General features: G+C 37.4%; 1 protein-coding gene across 1 annotated transcript in view; it reads left to right on the top strand.

The window, feature by feature from the left end:
- CENPI (centromere protein I) overlaps positions 1 to 17,216 on the top strand; it is a 50,277-nt gene extending 33,061 nt beyond the window's left edge. Inside the window, exons 15-21 of the mRNA XM_003135236.4 lie at positions 530 to 624; positions 5,268 to 5,403; positions 6,292 to 6,416; positions 7,666 to 7,714; positions 7,844 to 8,062; positions 15,375 to 15,416; positions 16,087 to 17,216. Coding sequence (XP_003135284.3) covers positions 530 to 624; positions 5,268 to 5,403; positions 6,292 to 6,416; positions 7,666 to 7,714; positions 7,844 to 8,062; positions 15,375 to 15,416; positions 16,087 to 16,188 — 768 coding nt within the window. The 3' untranslated portion in view covers positions 16,189 to 17,216. The remainder of the gene's footprint in view (positions 1 to 529; positions 625 to 5,267; positions 5,404 to 6,291; positions 6,417 to 7,665; positions 7,715 to 7,843; positions 8,063 to 15,374; positions 15,417 to 16,086) is intronic.

Genomic DNA, 17,515 nt, shown 5'->3' on the forward strand with positions numbered 1-17,515 from the left:
GATACAAGGTGAAAAGGGCGGAAAACTCATATCTGTAGCAACTTCAAAGGATCTCTGAGGGGAGACAGTAAGGAGTAGGTAATGCTGTATTTGATGATGTAATATATGTTATAAATGAATGTAATTTAGGGAAACAAGAGTCTGGTCCTCACTGATAAGCTGGGGGCAGTCTTGTAGAAAAAATAGTAAACTTACACTTCCATTAATCTTAAATCTCTTGGAGACCAATCATTTTATTTTCTCTACTTTTGATAATGCTGGCAATTTTCTATAATATAAAGTTTTAAGAAAAGAATGTTTAAAAAAAGAAACAAATTCATGGACATGGAGAACAGACTTGTGGTTGCAAAAGGGGAGGGGGAGGGAGTGGGATTGACTGGGAGTTTGGGGTTAGTAGATGTGGCAGCTATTGGGTTCTGAATTGAATGCGGTAATCTCTGTGGTCCCTTCCACCTCTAAGTCTCTGGTTTGGTCTGTTAGTTCTCTCACTATGGTACGTCCAAATGATTTTTTTGTTTTGCCCTCCCAGTGTAGTATTCTTCAGTGTCTGAAAGAGCTACTGCAAAATTGGCTGTTGTGGCTTTCTATGGACATCCACGTGAAATCTGTGACGAACAGTCCACTGTGAGTTATCTTATAACCCTCCGCAAGAGCTGATCTGTACAAAACTTTGCCTATGGAGTTTAATAGTGTGCCATGAAACCTAATTGCTTGATGCAAATGTTTAGTCATACTTTTCTTGAATTTTTTTTTCTTTTTCTTCATTCTTCTCCTCTGCAATCCTGTGAGGAAGGTTAATTCTTCAAATTCTGTTACGTAAATCATAAAACAACACCTAAGCCTTTAAGTAACTTGTAAGAGTTTAATATAGAAAAACATTGGCAAGCTGACATTAGAACTTGCAGCTTTGGTTTCCATTCACTTTATAAAATATATTCTTGCTTATATATAAAGTCCATTTCGATGATGGCTAGGAAAATCAGTAATTTCACTGTACTGATTTAGTTTCTCTGATGTATTTTGCTTATGTACATTAGTTTAATGTACATTAGCTTAGGCACATTAGTTAGAATAATGAAAGAGCCCTGAATTTCGATTAAGTTCATTATTGTTAAATGTATGCCTTACCTTCAAAGTGAAAGTTTTTAAAAGACTGAATTTCAAGGAACTACCTAATCAGGTTGTTTTGACTCTTTCTACCTAGTGTCTTTGGCATATATATGTATGTGTGTGTGTGTATACATGAGATCCAAGCCGCGTCTGCAACATATACCACACACACACACACACACATATGCACAGCAGTGCAGGATCTGTGTGTGTGTGTGTATACATGAGATCCAAGCCACGTCTGCAACATATACCACACACACATATACACACACACACACATATATATATGCACGGCAGTGCAGGATCTGAGCCGCATTTGCCACCTACATCACAGCTCACAGCAACAGTGGATCTTTTAACCCCTTGAGTGAGGTCAGGGATCGAACCCGCATCCTCATGGATACTAGTTGGGTTTGTTACCACTGAGCCACAATGGGAACTCCAGCATTCTATTTAAAAATTTTTTTTTGTTATACTTGATTTACAATGTTCTGTCAATTTCTGTTGTACAGTAAAGTGACCAGTTATACATACATATACATTCTTTTTGTCACCTTATCCTCCATCATGCTCCATCATAAGTGATTAGATAGAATTCCCTGTGCTCTACAGCAGGATCTCATTGCTTATTCACTCCAAATGCTATAGTTTGCATCTACTAACCCTAAACTTCCAGTCAATCCCACTCCCTCCCTCTCCCCTTTTGCAACCACAAGTCTGTTCTCCATTTCCATGAGTTTGTTTTTTAACATTATTTTCTTAAACTTTACATTATAGAAAATTGCCAGCATTATCAAAAATAGAGAAAATAGTATGATTGTTACCCTTATGTATGCATCATCCAGCTTCAGCAGTTATCAACTCATGGTTAACTTTTTTTCATCCATGACACCCCCTCACGTTCCTCATCCTTTGTACTAGTTCCCAGGCCAGGTATTGAACCCCCACCATAGCAGCGACAATGTGAATTCTTAACTGCTAAGCCACCAGGGAACTCCTGAACTAGGCCTTTTTTTTTTTTTTTTTTGCTTTTTAGGGCTGTACCCATGGCATATGGAGGTTCCCAGGCTAGTGTCCAATCAGAGTTACAGCTGCCGGCCACAGCCACAGCAACATGAGATCCAAGCCGCGTCTGCAACATATACCACAGTTCACAGCAACACTGGATCCTTAACTCACTGAGCAAGGCCAGGGATCAAACCCACAACCTCATGGTTCCTAGTCGGATTTGTTTCCGCTGCGCCATGACGGGAACTCCACTGTACTAGATATTTTTTAAACAAAACCCAGACGTCATTTCAGCTGTTGAAAAAATGCTACCAGTGTTACACCTAAAAAATTTAAGTTATATATATATATATAATATATAAATATATAATTGATGTTCAAATTCCCTATATTATCAGTCGCATTCTTTTTTTTTTTTTTGTCTTTTTGTCTTTTTAGGGCCTCACCTGTAGCATGTGGAAGTTCCCAGGCTAGGGGTCCAATCAGAGCTGTAGCCGCCAGCCTATGCCACAGCCACAGCAACTCCAGATCCGAGCTGCGTCTGCGACCTACGCCATAGCTCATGGCAATGCCATATCTTTAACCCACTGAGCGAGGCCAGGGAGTGAACCTGTGTCTTCATGGATGCTAGTCAGATTCGTTTCTGCTGAGCCACGACAGGAACTCTAGGTTGCATTCCTTATAATATAAGGATCCCTTAGCCTCAGTTGCAAATAGCTAGTGATTAGCTTGGTTAGATTAGCCCAGACTTATTTTTCTGTATGTTCTTATCCCTATAGTAATCTACTTTGATAGGAGAATGGAAAATAGAAACATAGGAGTTGACTTGAAAAATTTTAATTCTTCATATTCAGTATCACAGAGTTTCCATATATCTTGTTTGTCTGATCATTTTTAGGATGAAATGAAGCATTAGTGAGTAGTGAGAGTATCTTGTAAAGCATTGCTTATCAAAGTGTGGTCCCTGGACCAGCAGTATCAGCATCACCTGGGGACCTGTAGCAATTCAAATTCTAAGGCCCTAACTTAGACCTACAGAAATAAACCCTGGAGGTAGAGCCCAGTAATCTGTGTTTTAACATATGCTTCCATAATTTTGCTGCAAGCTGAAGTTTGAGAACCATAATCATAAAGCAATTTCATTTGAATGCTCAACGTCTTCAAACGCCTCAATTCTTTTAAAAATAGTATGTTTGCATCAATATTACATTACCATGTCTTAGGAACCCTGAGAGAGGTGATTTACAATTTCTAGATTTTCTTTCTAAAAATCCAGGGATCCTTTTTAGTATCAAAATTTTGAGAGGGCTTTTTATTTTTTTATTTTTTTGTCTTTTTGCCTTTTCTAGGTCCTCTCCTGTGGCATATGGAGATTCCCAGGCTAGGGGTCTAATCAGAGCTATAGTCGCCGGACTACACCAGAACCACAGCAACACAGGATCCGAGCCGTGTCCGCAGCCTACACCACAGCTCACAGCAAGGCTGGATCCTTAACCCACTGAGCAAGGCCAGGGATCGAACCCACAACCTCATGGTTCCTAGTCGGATTAGTTAACCACTGCGCCATGATGGGAACTCCTGAGAGGGCATTTTAAAAGGGGCTCAGCTTTCTAAAATTTTGTTTGTTTGTTTGTTTGTTTGGGGGAGGGGCCACACCTGCAACATATGGAGGTTCTCAGGCTAGGGGTCAAATCAGAGCTGCAGCTGCTGGTCTACACCACAGCCACAGCAACTCAGGACCCAAGCCGTATCTGCGACCTACACCACAGCTCATGGCAACGTCAGCTCCCTGACCCACTGAGTGAGGCCAGAGATCGAACCCTCATTCTCATGGGTAATAGTCGGATTCGTTTCTGCTGTGCTACAACAGGAACTCCCTAAAATTCTTAAACAAATAAATGAACATAATTGTAGATAACTTTGCTTGTCATAATACTACTTGGCATGATAAAATATAGCTCTCAAGTTTTCAATAATCCCTTCTGTCTTGAAGATACGAGTGTAATGCCAAGTTTCCATCAATGACTGTCAAAGAGGGAGTAAACTAGTTGTAGATCGCAAGGAGAGAAGGGTGGGAACCCATTCTCAGCAGTGGTTCTCCAGGGGCCATTTTTAGTCGGCACAGTGGCTGGGAAGAGTGTGCTATAATCTTTTAGTAGGTAGGAACCAGGGGTGCTAAATGTGCTATAGTGAGTGGGGACTAGGAGGCAGTCTTGAATAGCAAATTGTTTCATCCAAAATGCCAGTAGTGTTCTGTGGAGAAACACTTTCAAAGGATGCTGTCTGAGTAGTCACCATTGTACAGATTATTTCAGATGCATGTGTCAAGTGCTGCCAGAAACCATAGCTAGCTACAGTTTTCTAAGTGATAGGCTGACTGTATGGATGCCTGCCTATTTGAATGGTCTCTTTACCCTTTCCCTACTTGCTCCAGCACTGAACCATCATTTTGGTGAGCATTGGTAGTGTCATCATCTCCAGCTCTAAGACTATATACTGTTCCTTTCCCCTTGTGCATAACCATTTATCGGCTGCCTAGATTGGCTGTGAAATCACATTTCCCAGTCTTCCTAATCCACTCAACAGTGGATTGAAGGATGGGTGGGTAGATGGGTAGATTGAACCAATTATACCAGGTGCGATTTAAAAAGTCATGGTTCATTGATTTGGGAAAAATATAAAATATTTAGATCTGGTTTTTACTAGAAAAAATGAAAGATGCCAAAATTTTTACTAATTCAGGTTTAGAATTGAACTGGATTCCAATTAAATTAAAGTGAAAATATTTTTAACAGGCAAAACTTGTTTGGATTTGTATACCTAGAAACTAATTTGCTGACTGCTATGGACCCCGGAGTTGCTAATATTATCTAAAGTCTGTCTGGAGCTTAATCCTTTATTTTTCTGGTATTTACTAGTAGAGTGATTGCTGAGGATGTTCTATGAATTGATCTTAATGGTTCCCTAGAAGGCCGTGTAGTTTTATGACTAATCACTGTGTTTTTTAAAAAAGTGAATTATACATTGGAGTACTGGTCATTTTCTGAAATTCCCTGTAACTTTTGCTATATATTATCCAGCTTTAGCTTGGAAATTGCAAGGACTTTTGCTGCTAGGGATCTGAATGACATGGTTTCTTATTGCAGAGAGACGACCTTAGGTGGATCCCTGAACTCTGTCTCTGAACTGATTCACTATGTAGGGTGGCTGTCTACTACTGCAATGCGCTTGGAAAGCAGCAGTACTTTCTTGCTGCACTTTATTTTGGATTTCTATGAGAAGGTAGTACACATCCAATTTTACCTGTTTGGATTTTTGTGATGCCTGTCTGCTTTATTGCTCTGTTGTTTAAATTTTATGTACAACTAAGCTGAGCTATGATCTTATTAGCATAGTTAAGATAAGCTACATATTTTGGAGTTAATGATTGTATTCTGACCTGAATAAACTGACATTCGTAAAACAAAAGGGGAAAAATGCATTTTTTTGAAGTTCAGGTACTACTTTAATAGACATTTTCCTGAATAATGCTAGCCCTAGACATAGGTCTGTCTTTCATATCACTTTTTGCTCATTCACTGTCCATCTCCAACCCCTATTAAAAAACAAAAATAGCTTTTGTTTCTTCAGCTCTCTACCCCCACCTTTCTGCTGCCTTATTTTTCCCAGTATCTGTGATTCTGGTCCTCTTATCTTATATATAGTATTTGACCTAGGCAGAACTATTATCCAGAAAGTACCCACTAATCTCAGTTTTCCTGGCTTCCCCCTTTACTAATACCTAGTTGTCTGGTGCTATATTTGCTTAGAAGCATGCTTCTTAGTTTTCCAGGTTGACAGCTAACTCATATGATAAACCAGCATGTATGGGACTTAAGGAGAAATAAATAAATGCTCTCTTCTCCTTTCTCCCTAACTCTAAGGTCTCTCCCCAGAAAAAATTAAAAGATTTCAATAATGACTTTCTAGAAATAATCCTCTACGGTGAAGTTGCCATCTGGTGAGGTACATTTTTAAGCAGCTGTGACTACCTATTTATTTAATTTATGAATCAGGCCCAAACCCAATGTTATATTATTGTGAATTTTCTAGTGATGATTCTTTGGGTGAAGTTGGTTAAGGGATTCTAAGGAATAATCTATATGCTAATGTTATCATTCTTCCCAAAAGGTGTGTGACATATATATAAATTATAACCTTCCATTAGTGGTGTTGTTTCCTCCTGGAATCTTCTATCTTGCACTCCTCAGCCTGGATTCCAGTGTCCTGAACCAGCTCTGCTACATTATGGACAGGTACAAAGCCTTTGTACCATTTTATGAATTAGTATATCATAATTCTATCTTCATTTTACAGCTATACAAAAATTTATAATTTATAAATATGTAAGTTTATTGTGTATAATACAGTAAAATATTAAGTACAATAAAATCGTTATCCATTTTCTGCCAGGACTTTTGAAAATAGGAAACATGTCTTTCTTTTGGGAATGACCTTCCAGTATGGGACTATTTTAACTGTGTTGTTTTTATTTTTTAAAATTTTATTATTATTACCATTATTTTTTGGCCATGCCTGCAGCCTGTGGAAGTTCCTGGACCAGGGCTCAAACCCACACCACAGCAGTGACCCAAGTTACAGCAGTAACAATGCCAGATCCTTAACCCGCTGCACTACCAGAGAACTCCTTAACTGTGCTATTTTAAAAATGTCACTGTGGGGGATATAGATTAAAAGAATTCGTTGTTAAGGATCTTTTGTGCAGTGGTACTGCTGCACTCTGCATTGTTAATTCTTGTTGCTATGTCTCAAAGAAAAATTAGTCATTTTCTGACAACTGGTTTAAGTCTATGTAGCTTCTCTGGTAAAAAGAGAGATAAGGGAAGCTATTGCTGATTATATGAACCATAAGTATTATTTCTGATCCTTTCTAATTTTTTCACTTATGGACAGAAATTACTCTTTTTAATTCATAAGTGTGGACCCTTTTGGCATAGTTTGTAGGACTCTCCCAAGGTTAAGATGTTTAACATCTAATTAGAGTAGTTCTTAGGCAAGAAGAAATCACATTTCTAAGTTTTCACTTTATCCTTTCTACTGCACATTTTTTTCCATATTAAGAAAACATGTTCTATATCAGTGACTTCTTTGGAGCCTCTATTAATTTTTAAATAGTGAAACATTAAAAGCATTTCTTTTATTTATTTTTTATTGAAGTATAATTTACGAATCAAGTGCATATCTTAAATGTACAACTCAGTATTTGAGCCTCTATTAATTTTTCTTCTTTGAAGAAAATGTACCACAAAAGGAAAAAAACTTAACTAGACATTTGGATATTTGTGTATGTACACATCTGCATATATTTATGTTTAAAAGTTATACTTTTCTCTATGCTTACATATCAAAGGCATTTTTATAGTGATTTTTATTTTTTCCATTATAACTGGTTTACAGTGTTCTGTCAATTTTCTGCTGTACATCAGGGTGGCCTAGTTCAAAGGCATTTTAGTGGTAAAAATTTTATTATGTTCTCCCTTTTAGATATCGTAAAAATTTGACTGCTGCAAAGAAAAATGAGTTGGTACAAAAGGTATGGATGATGAATCTCTGTGTTAAATCACCATTGTTTAAAAATTGAATGTAGAGATATATGATCTGTTAAGAATAAGAAGGAAACAGAATTAGGTGATGATGAATTTTTTTTTCCCTTTCCCAATAGGCAAAATCAGAGTTCAGCTTCAGCAGCAAGACCTATCAAGAATTTAATCACTATTTGACAGCCATGGTTGGTTGCCTGTGGACATCCAAACCCTTCCAGAAAGGATTATATGTTGACCCCAAAGTCTTAGAAAAAGCTGCAGTAGCAGAATATAAAAACAGTTTAAATTTAGTCCATCACCCTGCTCTTTTGAGTTATGCTGTTTCCTTTCTGCTACAGGTAAGAGTATTTAAACAATTTTTAGATTTTCTATAGGAATCCTCTGATGGCAGAAAGAGGAAATGCCATAAATCAATTATTTCTGAATTGCAAGACGTGTTCAGTCATACTTTTTGAGTATCAGCTAACTTTTTGGCATTGTGCTAGGCTCTGGGAATTCAAAGTTAACTTAAGTGATTAGTTTCTACCTTCCAAGAACTTGGGCCTGTGGCAGAGACAGATTTGTGAACATTACTACAAAATACAGTTAGGTGAAGTGATAAGAGGTACAGTTGTGAGAAAGATGGGGGGAGTGGTTATTCAGTTCTACTTAGAGATGGTGCCAGGAAAGGAAAGAGTTCAGAGAGGTGGAGGCTTTAGTAAAAATCCTTCTAGACAAGATGGAAAATGTAGGCTAGATAATATAATTAGAGTTGGAGTCATAGTCAAAGACTGCTGATGTAATGTGTTGAAATCAGTATATAGGCAAGGTCTTCTCAGGACTTTATCATCAGCCCTATCATTTTCCACATTATCAGTGACTCAAACAACTCAAATAGTGTGCATATCAAATGTGTGGATGACACAACAGGATTTACAGATACACTGATAGACTCTGGATTCAGAATTCCCTGAATAGACTGGGACATCAAGGAATACAACAAAATGGAAAAAAATGTGCAGAATGCAGGAGGTATTTTGAATAATTGTTTACTACATTCATGCAAGAACTGGGCACTGTGCTGAACAAGACACATCTGGTTATTGCCCTCATAGAGCTTAGAATCTAGTCGGGGAGGTGGTCGTTAAACAAATATCTTACAATAAAGAGTGATGAGTAGTATAGGAAAAGTACAGAGGACGATGAAAAAATATACAAGCGGGTTAACCTGGTTCAGGCTTACAGAAGTGATGATAATTGGTCTCCCAATAGATTTTGGAGGATAAAGGGGTACTCGTTTTTCCTCCTGATGTCTTGGTCTGGTTTTGGTTTCAGGTTAATTCCAGCCTCATAGAATAAGTTAGGAAGTATTCTCCTAAAAAGTTTGTGAAGTATTGGCATTAATTCTTCTTTAAATATTTGGTAGATTTTACCTATGAAGCCATCTTTTCATGAGCTTTTTAAAAATATATATATATATTTTACTGAAGTATAGTTGATTTACATTGTATTAATTTCTGTAGTACAGCAAAGTGATTCAGAAATATATGTAGATATCTATATGTCTGTGTGTGTGTGTGTGTATATATATATATATATACACACACACATATTCTTTTTCATATTCTTTTCCATTATAGTTTATCTCAGGATAATGACTATAGTTCCTTGTGCTATATAATAGGACCTTGTTTTGATAATGCTTTCTATTTCTTTTCATTCCTGATTTTAGTAATTTGAATCTTGTATCTTTTTTCTTTATTTAGTCTAGCTAAAAGTTTGTCAATGTTTTTGATCTTCTTAAAGAACCAACTTTTAGTTTGATTTTTCCCTACTTAAAAGAATTTTAAAATTGTGGTTAAATACACATAACATAAAATGTATCATCTTAACCATTTTTAAGTATACAGTTCACTGGTATTAAGTACATTCACATTGTTGTGCTAACATCATCATCATCCATCTACAAAACTTTTCATCTTGTGAAACTAAAACTCTATACCTATTAAACAGTAACTCCCTATTCCCTCCTCCCCTCAACCCTTTGCAGCCTTCATTCTACTTTCAATCTCTGTGAGTTTGACTATTCTAGGTACCTCATATAAGTGGAATCATATAGTATTTTTCCTTTTGCAAGTAACTTACTGCATTTAGCATAATGTCTTCAAGGTTCATCTCTGTTGTAACATGTGTCAATATCCCTTTTCAAGGCCGAGTAATATTCCATTGTGTGTATATACCACATTTTGTTTATCTGTTCATCCTTTGATAGACATTTGGGTTGCTTCCAGCTTTTTGCTATTGTAAAGTAATCCTGCCATGAACATGGGTGTAACGTTATCTTTTCAAGTCCTTGTTTTCAGTTTTTTTGGATATATACCCAGAAGTGGAATTACTAGGTGGTATGGTAAATATGTTTTTACTTTTTTGAGGAGACACCATTCTGTTTCCCATAGGTGTTTCTACATGAATTTTACATTCATACCAGCATCTCATAAGGGTTCCATTTTCTCCATATCCTCACCAAAAAGCTTTTTTTTCTGTTTTCTAGTTTTTTTTTTCCTAATAGGCATCCTTATGTGTGTGAAATGATAGCTCGTTATGGTTTTAATTCACATTTCCCTAATGATTAGTGGTGTGGGGCATCTTTTATATCCTCATTGTATTTCTGAGCTGTCTGTTCTTTTACACTAGTCTCTGTATCTGCTGTCATAACAGTACCACATTAATTTTTTTTTTTTGTCTTTTTTTGTTGTTGTTGTTGCTATTTCTTGGGCCGCTCCCGCGGCATATGGAGGTTCCCAGGCTAGGGGTTGAATCGGAGCTGTAGCCACCGGCCTACGCCAGAGCCACAGCAACGCGGGATCCGAGCCGCATCTGCAACCTACACCACAGCTCACGGCAACGCCGGATCGTTAACCCACTGAGCAAGGGCAGGGACCGAACCCGCAACCTCATGGTTCCTAGTCGGATTCGTTAACCACTGCGCCACGACAAGAACTCCTAATTTTGTTAATTTTTAAAATTTTTTTGTCTTTTGTAGGGCCACTTCCTGTGGCATATGGAGGTTCCCAGGCTAGGGAATCGGAGCTCTAGCCGCCGGCCTATGCCACAGCCACAGCAATGCAGGATCCAAGCCGCATCTGTGATCTACACCACAGTTCACGGCAATGCCGGATCCTTAACTCACTGAACGAGGCCAGAGATGGAACTTGCAACCTCATGGTTCCTAGTTGGGTTCATTTCCACTGCGTTGCAACAGAAACTCCACAGTACCACATTATTTTAATTTTGGTAACATTGTAGTAAGTTTTGAAATTAGGAGGTGTGAGACTCTGCTGTTATATTTTGTATTTCAATTATTCCTGCTCTCCTTGCTTTGGGTTCAGTTTGCTGTCATTTCCAGTTTCTTGGCAGTAAATTAGATTATTGATTTGAGATCATCTTTTTTTTTTTTTTTTTTTTTAGGGCCACACCCGTGACATATGAAGTTCCCAGTCTAGGGGTTGAATTGGAGCTACAGCTGCCAGCCACAGCCACAGCCACAGCCACAGCACCTCAGAATCCAGGCTGCACCTGCGATCTACACCCACAGCTCACAGCAACACCAGATCCTTTAACCCACTGAGTGAGGCCAGGGATCTAATCTGCATTCTCATGTATCCTAGTTGGGTTTGTTACCACTAAGCCATGATGGGAACTCCTAGATTTTCTTGAATAAATATTTTTACATTTCCTTTTTTGTTTTTTGGCCACACCTGCGGCATGTGGAAGTTCCGTTTGAACCCACACCACAGCAGTGACCCAAACATCAGTGGCAACATCGGATCCTTAACCCACTGAGCCACTAGAGAACTACAGTATTTTTTTTTTTTGGCCTTTTCTAGGGCTGCTCCCCCGGCATATGGAGGTTCCCAGGCTAGGGGTTGAATCGGAGCTGTAGCCACTGGCCTACGCCAGAGCCACAGCAATGGGGGATCCGAGCCGCATCTGCAACCTATACTGCAGCTCACAGCAACGCCGGATCCTTAACCCACTGAGCAAGGCCAGGGATCGAACCCACAACTTCATGGTTCCTAGTCGGATTCGTTAACCACTGCGCCATGAAGGGAGCTCCATGGGAACTACAGCATTTTTATATTTTCTATATTTCTTTAGGATGATTTCTAGAGACTTTAAATACTGTGTTTGTGAAAACAATCTTTGCCAACTTTGCCCATTTTTCTGGGGAGTGGTTCCACAGAACTCCTCATGATCTCATCCTAGAAGTGGAACTCCATGTAGATGGACATTTTTTATCATAGAGCAACCACTCTCTGTTTCTTGAGTATCCATCCAAAGACATACTGTATATTTCTGTGTAAATGATCTTTTTCAACACTATACACTGTACATAATTTTATGTCTCTTTATTTTTTTGACTTAATATTTCGGCTTTTGTTTCATATTTGTACGTAAAGGACTGCTTCATTCTTTTTGTTGTCTCTGTAGTATTCCACTGTATGAGTGTAGTACAAGCTTATATAAGTTGAGCATTTGTACTTATTTCTAATCTTGTTATTAAATTATACTCTAATGAATGTGTTTGAACTATATACATCATTTCATATGTTTGTAAATGTGTCTGTTGGATAAAATTACTCCAGGTGGAATTGCTTCCAAAGAGTATATCTTTTTAATTTTGTAAGGTATTGTCAAATTGCTTTCAATGGAAGTTATACCAGTTTACATTACTGCTAACAATGAATGGGTGTCTTAGTCTCCATAACTTGTCAATACAGTTGTATCAGATTCTTATTTACGAAAGTATGTAGTGAATTATAGGGTATAATTGATTTTCATAAGTCAGCTTTTTTTTCCTCCTAGACTGTGTGTATATATCTTAATTATAAGACTCAGTCTCTGAAGTAGTATGTATTATCATCTTGGACATAGGTAAGCAAACTTGTTTTGGAGGATCAGGAATTGATATATATTTTAAGTAGGAAATGTTTTTACGAGTGTTTTAGGAAGGTTGACTCTTGAAAGTTTGATTCTAGCAGCACAGCACATTTGGCTAAATGTGAAACTATAATTTGGTAATTGATGTTTCTCTATAATTTTGGAAACATTAGACTTTAATATCAATCTTTCTTTTAAAAGAATACATTTTGAGCTCTTGTCATGAACTAATTGCTCACTGTCTAGTATTATACCTTTGAGGTAGTAAAAATCGCCTCTGATACTATGGTAGTATGGTTTAATTCTGATAGTTTTACTTTGCTGAATTATCACATTGTAAATATTTCACATTAGCCATATTTTTAGCGACAATTTGGTAAATTTAATTTGGCCAGTCAGTTATCAATATCAGAAGAGCTCAGGTCACTTAATGAGTTTGGGCATTTGTAGAGCTTACATTTCAGGAAATTCTGAAGCTTTGGGTTTTCTTATCATAAATCACCTTTGCATTAATAACTAGTTGTTTCTTTGTTTACTCATTCAACAATTTGGTGTCCACAGTGCTTAAGAAGAGAGATACTGAAGATAGCCAATATTAGCCCATTGTGTCCCCCTTTGCCTGCAAAACAATAAAGCTCTTATTTTCTCCTTCACCCCCACCCAAAAAAAGGATAGATACCATCTCTGTCCAAATGGAATTTATGTTCTAATGAGAACAAATGATAAACAAGTAATGAAATAAGTAGAAATGACACTTTTAAATTTTGAGAAATGCTCTCAAGGACATAAACAGGATGGGGTGAGAGAGAGACTGGGGAGTAGTCGGGGATGGATATTCAAGGAGGGACTTTTTAAACAGGTGGCAGTTGATCTGAGATTTTTTCTAAAAGATGAGAATAAGCCAGCCTAGGAATAGCTGAAAGAAGAGCATTCCAAGCAGTGGGGACAGTAGTCAAGGGGTTCAAGGAAAAAGGAATGCCAGTGTGGCTTAGCTTAAGGAACAGGATGGAAACTGGAATGAATTAGATTGGAGAGATGCAGGAACCACTATCTTACCCATCTGTTAGGAGTGCAGTGGCAAACAATTGAAGGATTTTTAAATAGAGTATGGACTGAGTTGGTGTTTAATAGAGATCACTTTGTTTTTTTAGTGGAGGATAGAGGAAAAAAGGAAGCCTAAGTGGAAGCAGAGGTACTAATTAGATTGATAGTGATATGTATACAGATGGTGGTAGTGAAGATGGATAGAAGTGGACTGGTTTGAGATATATTGCAGAGATAGAATAGACACAACCTGATGACTTATTTAGAAGTGGGAATGAGAAAAAGGAAAGGACTTTTGAGTTTTTTTTAATTGAGCAGCTAGGTTAATGGTGGTTCCAGTTATTAATAAGATGAATACTGGTAGAAGTATGGGAGAGATTATTTTGATATGGTGGGAGGGCAAGTTGAGAATCAAGGTTTTAACCTACTTAATTTCGAGATGCCTTTTAGATATCCAAGAAGAAGTGTAAGTAGGCAGTTTGAAATGGGGGCTTGGAGCTCAGGAGAGAAGTTGAAACTAGATAAATAAAAATGAAATTCATCCGCATGGACTATATTTTATCAGTTCTAAAAACACACTTTTTTTTCACCTTTTAACTTCTCAGGGATCAGGGTGCATCTTGTGATTGATGTCAGCCAGGCAGTTGTCATGATACAGTTGTCATTTGCTGTTTTTGAGTATGCACAGGCAGATTGCCAGAACCAGACCTTGCAATAATAGGTGTCAGCAGTGTGGGGGAAAATTGGAGACCACATTGGAGCATTGTTTTAAGCCCTCAAAACCAAATGACTTGGAGGAAGAGGGGAAGGAAGCAATGAACCATACATGTTATGGACTTTCCTTGAAGCAGGAGTCAAAAGTAGGTTAGCTTTATACATTTAGGACCCAAGAAACAGTAGGTTTTAGTTCCTTTAAGAAATGTTTCATAATCAGCACCCTGGCACAGGGATGAAATTGTGTGAAAAAACACAGCTATCTACAACTCTTGAGTAGAGAAGTAATTCAGAAGAGTTGAACTCTGAATGTGAACTTTCATCACTTAATTTTGTTTATATTTACCATTTCATGTTTGTAAAAATGACATGATCAGAATTTGCCTACACCTAAAACTCTTTTAATCATTATAAAATAAAAACTTCTAAGTGTTAAAAATGCATTGTTTTATATACATAGTTTAATAGGCAGAGATTTTCTTAGTGATATATAAAAAATGTTAGAATCAATAGCTTTTCAATGAAGTACAGTAGATGCTAATTAAAGCCAGGTGATAAGTGTGATCACCTAGCTTTGAATTTCCATTTCATAAAATCAGCTTTGTACACAGACTTCCTCCTCATCCTTCAAGACTCAGTTTATATAATATTCCTCAGAAAAGCCTTCTCTAACACCTTCCATCTCCACCCCAGTGGCTGAGTACAGAATTTGGGAGATGAGGCCATAGATTTGCAAAATGGTGTTCACTTTATCCACTGTGATTTTATTTTCCTTCTGTTTGTGCTTCTAGGGAGAGGTGTGGGAGGTTTGAAGGTTTATTCAAAAAGAATCCAAAAGAGATGGTTAGAATAGAACATAGCAAAGTGAATCAAACAGTAAATAGCCGTCTTCACTTTCTGATAATTTTTGCTCACCAAATATGTTCATCCTCGTTTCCTTGCTTTTGTGGTTTTCTGTTTTTGTTTTTAAAGGGATGGCCAGAAGAAAGGACAGTGAACATGAGCTCTATTCGGGTAAGTAAATTTATTTTCATAATGTTCAGGGATTTTATACCTTTAGCTTTTTCCCCAAATCTAAAGTCTGCTGCCAAGACAAAGTCGAAGTGAAGTGTTTACCTTCAGAATTTCTTCCAGTGACTTTTATGTGACTTCATTGGCACATACCCTTTACATAGATAAAATGATTCATAATTTGACTCTTGCTGTTGTGTCTGTGCATCATCTTATCTTAGAATACAGTTGCATATAGTTAGAGTGTGACTGTAATGAGTCTGATTTAACAAAACCGAACACAGTTGTCTCAGTATAGAAACTCTGCTGTGTACATATATAATATAGGCCATAATGTAATAATGTCTGCTGCTGTGTTATCTATTTTAGATGTTAAATTCTTCCACTGTGGGAATGATGATCCATTTCCATTTCACAGGACTTGTTCAGTAGAACAGCTAAAAATTTTTTTGGCCAGTATAATAAAAGGAATTTTTAGCCCTTAAAATTTTGAGTACTTTCTGGTTTAAGTGTTACCTAGTGGCTGAGTTTCAATTATGAAACTGGCCACTCAAGCTAACTCTTGGTTTATGCATCCAGGATGCTGGGAACTTTTCCCTGGCAAAGAAGAGGAGGAAGAGAATAAGCAAACTAAATATTTGATAAGTAATTTTCTCTTCTTTTGTGCCTGTAGGGAAAGAAATGGAACTGGTATTTGGACTATTTGTTCTCCGAGGGGTTACAAGGCTTGAAACTTTTCATAAAAAGTAGTATTCATCGTTCTTCTGTCCCCTGAGCAGAGAGCATAAACCACGTGATCAACATTAAATGAATGTTGATGGAAACAAACTGGGCATACTGGACTAAATTCCTTCCTCATTGCTGCAGAGGTTAAGTGGCTCTACTTGTGTTTCCATGCTCGTTTTATCAACAGACTGCCATCCTCAGGGAGTCCTCAGACTGCCCTTCTGTCCGTGGCTCAGGAGAGCCTTGATGCGGCTAACCATTTTTCAGAATCTAGATTCTTTAGCCCACTAGTAAAAAATTACTTCATCATTAGGTTCTTCCTTCCACCAGATTATACATAAAGAGATATATCTGTTATGTGGTGGGATTTTTCACATTCTTGTGGACTGTGAGCTGCATTTTTTGATGTAAGAGAGCAAGTAGTAATATACAGTGGCGGTTAAGCAGCAGGCATATTCATGCCAGATACTCAGCTGCCTCTGTACAACCTCCGTGAGTCTTGCCATTTTTCTTAGTGTGACCAACCACACCAACACCAATTGAAAAGGATACATTTTTAACTTTAAAAGCTGGCTCTAAGTAGTTGGTAGATCCCTGGGCCTTCACTGGTAGCAGTTTGATGAGAGAAGGAAGGAGAAAGTATTGTGGGATAGTCGAGACATTCCTGTTCATACCAGTTCAATTTCACTAAACTCTCTATTTTGTGGTATGTGCATGTATGTATATGTATATAACCCCTTTTTAAGTGTTTAGGTCCAAATTAACTATAACTTTATTTTCAGAAATAATTCTGAAACTTTTAAGAAATTTTATAAAAGCTAAAATATCTTATTGAAATTTTACTACAAAATTTTGCTTCAGCAGTTATTGAATAACTCACCCCTTTTAATAAAATTGGTATAATTTGAGAGAAAATAAGTTGAATTTATTTTTGGTTTTAAGGGCATATTCTTACGGTTTTTTCCTTTTAAAGCAAAACAGAACCCTAAACTATATTATTAGATGTTATTCAGACTAGAAATCTTATTTATTCATTGATTTTTTAATTTAATACATGTTCACTGAGCTTTCCATGTGTTATGTGTTCTGTGTGGTGGTTATACAGTACTTGCTTTTGTGGAATTTACTGCATTACATTGGAGGTGACAGATGATACACATGTATGCAAATACATAATATCAGGTGTTATAAAGATGAAGCAAGGAATAGGGACAGAAACAAACTGAGCATACTGGACTAAATTCCTTCCTTGTTGGTAGAGAGGCTGAGTGGTTCAACTTGAGTTTCCATGCTTGTTTCACCAACACACTGCCATCCTCAGGGAGTCCTTGGACTGGCCTTCTGTTCTTGGCTCAGGAGAGCCTCAATGTGACTGT

This window comes from Sus scrofa, chromosome X, assembly GCF_000003025.6.
Source record: "Sus scrofa isolate TJ Tabasco breed Duroc chromosome X, Sscrofa11.1, whole genome shotgun sequence".
NCBI lineage: Eukaryota > Metazoa > Chordata > Mammalia > Artiodactyla > Suidae > Sus > Sus scrofa.